The sequence below is a fragment of the Nicotiana tomentosiformis genome, chromosome 7, assembly GCF_000390325.3.
Source record: "Nicotiana tomentosiformis chromosome 7, ASM39032v3, whole genome shotgun sequence".
In the NCBI taxonomy this organism is placed as follows: Eukaryota; Viridiplantae; Streptophyta; class Magnoliopsida; order Solanales; family Solanaceae; genus Nicotiana; species Nicotiana tomentosiformis.
Window position 1 is genome coordinate 93358996 of NC_090818.1, and position 4387 is coordinate 93363382.

At 38.9% G+C, this 4387-nt stretch overlaps 1 protein-coding gene across 2 annotated transcripts; it reads left to right on the top strand.

Moving 5' to 3' along the window:
- The first annotated feature begins 574 nt into the window (after window positions 1-574).
- On the top strand, window positions 575-4051 carry LOC104090987 (uncharacterized serine-rich protein C215.13). 2 transcript variants are annotated; one of them, XM_009596216.4, is made up of 5 exons: window positions 575-988; window positions 1119-1227; window positions 1648-1771; window positions 2098-2991; window positions 3243-4051. In XM_009596216.4, exons 1-5 carry the CDS (start codon window positions 814-816, stop codon window positions 3648-3650), a joined length of 1710 nt encoding a protein of 569 aa, XP_009594511.1. In that variant the 5' UTR covers window positions 575-813; the 3' UTR covers window positions 3651-4051. The 2 variants fall into 2 exon arrangements, with proteins under 2 accessions (XP_009594511.1, XP_009594520.1); XM_009596225.4 differs by having other exon boundaries at window positions 1122-1227.
- Window positions 4052-4387: the final 336 nt, after the last annotated feature.

Genomic DNA, 4387 nt, shown 5'->3' on the forward strand with positions numbered 1-4387 from the left:
AGAAATAGCCAAAACTAACATGCTGACTCGAAAATTCGTTTGACTAATTATGTACGAGTTCTCTAAAATTGGCGGAGCTTATTAAACTTGGGGAAGTAAATACAGTACATCAAATCATTGATGTGGTAAAACTTCAAAAGTGAACCGTCCTCTAAAAAAAAGAGTTGCACTATTTTTTGTCAAAATATTTATCTTTATAACCAAATTGTGTTTAATTTACTTTTTATAATCAAATCGTGTCGATTTTTTCATAAAGGAAAACTGAATTTTTATAAAATTTAAATAGTTTAAAAAGTTAGTTATATTCACACTGTTTAATATACTATCATTTATATATAATGTACTCTTTGTCTCATTTTATAGTATAATGTTTTTACTATTTCATGACTCTAACATGTATTTTTATTTTCAGTGATATGGTTATAAAAACATAAGCATGTTTCAAGTTAATTAGCATTTGAAGTTAGAAAAAGTATACTATGTAGCAAGTTGTTAAAATCAATATCCATAAAAGGTTAGCAAAAAACAAAAAAAAAAAACAAAAAAAGGAAGTAGGGGGAAATAAAGGAGGCAGAGTAAGGGAGGGAGAGAGGGGGAGGGAGGGAACACACCGACCCTCTCTTACCTGTCTCTCTGTCAGTTTTTTACTATTCCTAACATCCTTTCTTTCTTTCCTTCTTCTTCTTCTTCTTCTATTCTCCCCCAATCTGCAGCACAGATCTGCTCAATCTCAAATCTCCGGCAACATTACTTCCCCTACAAAAAGAAAAAAGGCTTTCATATTAATTAATAATTAGTTATAAGTGAAGAACGATGAATCGGAGCTTCAGAGATTCAATGATCAGCGGGAAGAATTTTCCTATATCGTCACAGCACCGGCGAGGTCTTAGTCTTAACGGAGCTTCTAGAGAGAAGCCTGATGATAACTTGGATCTTTTCTCCAAAAGTCGCCGCAGTATCTCCGTTGCATCCTCCGACGAATCCGATGGTATGGCTTTTTTCTTACTTATTATTTACGTTGAATCTTTTTCTATTTTACGCTTCCTCATTATCACAAGTTTAATCTGCATTATTTCCCGCAAAATACATACACAATTGTTTTGGTTGCTCTGTGCCAGCAGTTTCGGTTAAACTGGGGAGGCTTTCAATTGGATCAGTTAAGCAAGTAAAGAGTGGATTAGAGGATCTGATGGCATCTACCGAGGGAGATAAGCATGATTACGATTGGTAAATCTCCATCTCTGGAATATCAGATCTCGCCTCTTAATTATTTGTTTGGACTAACTCAATTTACATGGGGAACTACTACTATTTTAGTATTTACTGCTCTGTGTGTTGAATTCATACTGATTACAAAGGCAATGACTGCTCCTGTTAAAGAATAATAGTTCCTCTAATTTCTAACTAGGTCACTAGTCGGGTGCTCAAATATTGACTAAGAGACGGTATCATCCTAAATATACCTTTGTTGAGCAGCAGTCGCCGAGAGCTGTAGTAGTGTATCTCTAATGTATCAACTTAAGGCCAGTCGTCTTCATATAGCCGCCAGTCAAATTAAGCTATGTTTCCCTTTCCATGTCTAATAAATGAAGAAGGGAAAGCATTATTGATTCCTCACTCACAGTCGTCGTGTTTTCATTTGTATAGGCTCCTCACTCCTCCAGGAACTCCCCTTGTTCCTTCATCAGATGGAAGTGAATCAAAACCAGCTTCAGTGGCTCCAAGAGGCAGCTCATTGGGCAGATCTGCCTCCACTACTAAGGCCTCAAGGGTAAGTCTCTATTTTTTTGTATTAATCATGTCTTTGGAATTGTTGAATTCATGCATATCGATATCAATGCTCTTTAGCGTTGAGACTTACTTCTCCATGAAAACTTTCTCAATCCCGTCGTCTATCACAATCCACTTTTTTTTTAAATTCACAGTCATCATTGTTTTAGGTTATTGCTGCTCAATATCTTTACTTTTGAAATGTGTTGTTGGACCTCTATCATACAAACTAGATAGATGACTATCTAGAATATCAGTTTCACAGGCTTGTAACGCTCACAAATTACCTTGCCAAGTAGTTGTGCTGATAAAATAATTTGTTTTCAGCTTTCAGTGTCTCATTCAGAGAGCAATACTCCTGCAAGACCAACTCGGAGTAATTCTGTGACTCGACCTTCCATTTCTAGCTCTCAGTACAGTAGTTACTCAAATAAATCAGGCTCTATTCTAAACACAAGCTCTGCATCAGTCTCCTCCTATATTAGACCATCTACGCCGACAAGCCGTTCTTCTTCTTCAGCCAGGCCTTCCACCCCGACTTCCCGTGCAACTGTGTCCAGACCTTCAACTCCTTCTAGAGTCCGCCAAGCCCCAAGTACTCCTTCTAGGCCAACCCAAAGCTCAAGACCTTCTACTCCAACTTCCCGGGCCCAAATACCAGCAAACTTGAGTACCCCTGCTGCTCGGTCTACTTCAAGGCCTTCAACACCTACTCGTCGGAACATAACACCTTCATTGTCTCCAGCATCTAGATCATCAACTCCAGCAGGGCGCTCTGTCACCAATGGACGACCTGCAGCTTCTGTTTCTCGTCCAAGCTCCCCTAGTCCCCAAGTTCGTCGACCATCACAACCAATAGTTCCCCCAGATTTTTCACTTGAAACGCCTCCAAACCTACGCACAACTCTGCCAGACAGGCCTCTGTCTGCTGGTAGGTCCAGGCCAAATCCTTCTGTCACTACCAAGGCAAATGCAGAAAGCCCAAGTGTGGCAAATCCTCGGAGACAGTCATCGCCCATTGTTAGCAGGGGAAGACTAACAGAACCCTCTGGTAGAGGACGAGTGCTTGGCGGAGGGCAACTTAATGATATTTCTGATTCCCGCAGGGCTTCACATGTCTCAGAATTGTCTACAAGGAAGCCTGTAAAGACTGCTACTGACAGCACGGGACTTGGAAGGACAATTTCTAGGAAATCTCTTGATGTGGCAATCAGGCATATGGTAAGTATGGTCTTCAGATTTTGCATCGAGCAGATTCTTTTGTTATGATCAGATTACTAAATTTGTATAGCAACTCTTAACTGCTGATCTGGTTCAATTATCTTCTAGTCTGCGTATGGTTGTTGGTGAAGTGATTTCGACAATTAAAGACTTAATTGTGTGTTCTATTTGATGCTGTATGGGTTTCCTTGAACTGCCAAAGAGCAGGAAAGTTTGTTGTACTTAACATTGTGGACACATTGCTGCTGCAGGATATTAGAAATGGCCTTAATGGTGTTCGTCCACTTTCTGGCTCAACCCTCTTTCCTCATAGTATTCGCTCCACAAATGGGAAAAACCAGCCTTCTCATGGTTCGACTGCCCCATCCTCTACCAATGAGAATGCATCTTACCACTACAATGGTAATCTTCCTGAGAATGGAAATTACCTTAACAGGTCATCTGAGAATGGGAGTGAAGAGGGCAGATCTCAATATTCAGCAAAATTGACAGACGTTGATATTTATGAGAGTTCTCGTTACGATGCGCTTCTGCTGAAAGAGGATTTGAAGAACACAAATTGGCTGCACAGCATCGATGACAAGTCGGATCAAGAAACGTTATTTGACAACGGATTTGAGTCGCTACCTGAACCTTTTAGCCCTTTGCAGCATTTGTGAAGTGATTTTCCGTTCTGCTAATTTTTATTCTTTTGAGTATTTATTTGTTACTAAATCATTTATTTGCAAAAGAAGATAAGAAGAGATGGAATGTGACAAATTAGCCCATCAGGACTGTGAAAGGCGACCTACTATATCTATTTTGTTTCCATTATTATGCAAGCAAAAGGACTGTATTTGTATTCCATATGCCACAAGAAGATGGTGGTTGCGACAAATTATGGATGCTAGCTGATATTATCCAGTTGAAATGAAGCCTATATCTTCGTAGTACATTGTTGGGCCTTTAATGGTGGCAACAAGACTTTAGTGTTTGTTCATTCTGTTTGGGTACCCCAGAAGTGTAAATGGAAGCTCATTGCCGAGCATATTTAATGATAACTTGATTCAGTCCTAACAAACCGAAGCTTATATGCTGAGATATTTATTATTTGCTTGATTTTGTCCTTACAAACATTTAAATCCAATTCTTGAGCAAACGAACTATTGGTAGATGTAAATCATAACTCTTCAACTTGAAAGCGGTACAGGGAAATAGAAGTGAAGATGTTCAACAGTCACTTAAATAAACAAACCCGTTCATTCAATCTTTGGGTTCAATACTTCAATATGGGGAAAAAAAAAATCAGACAGTCATATTTACGACTAGTAGCCACAATTTTAAAAGTAATCGAAATTTAACCACTTTTCATGTAAAGATAAAATTTGAACAAAAACACTATTAAAAATCCAGAAAT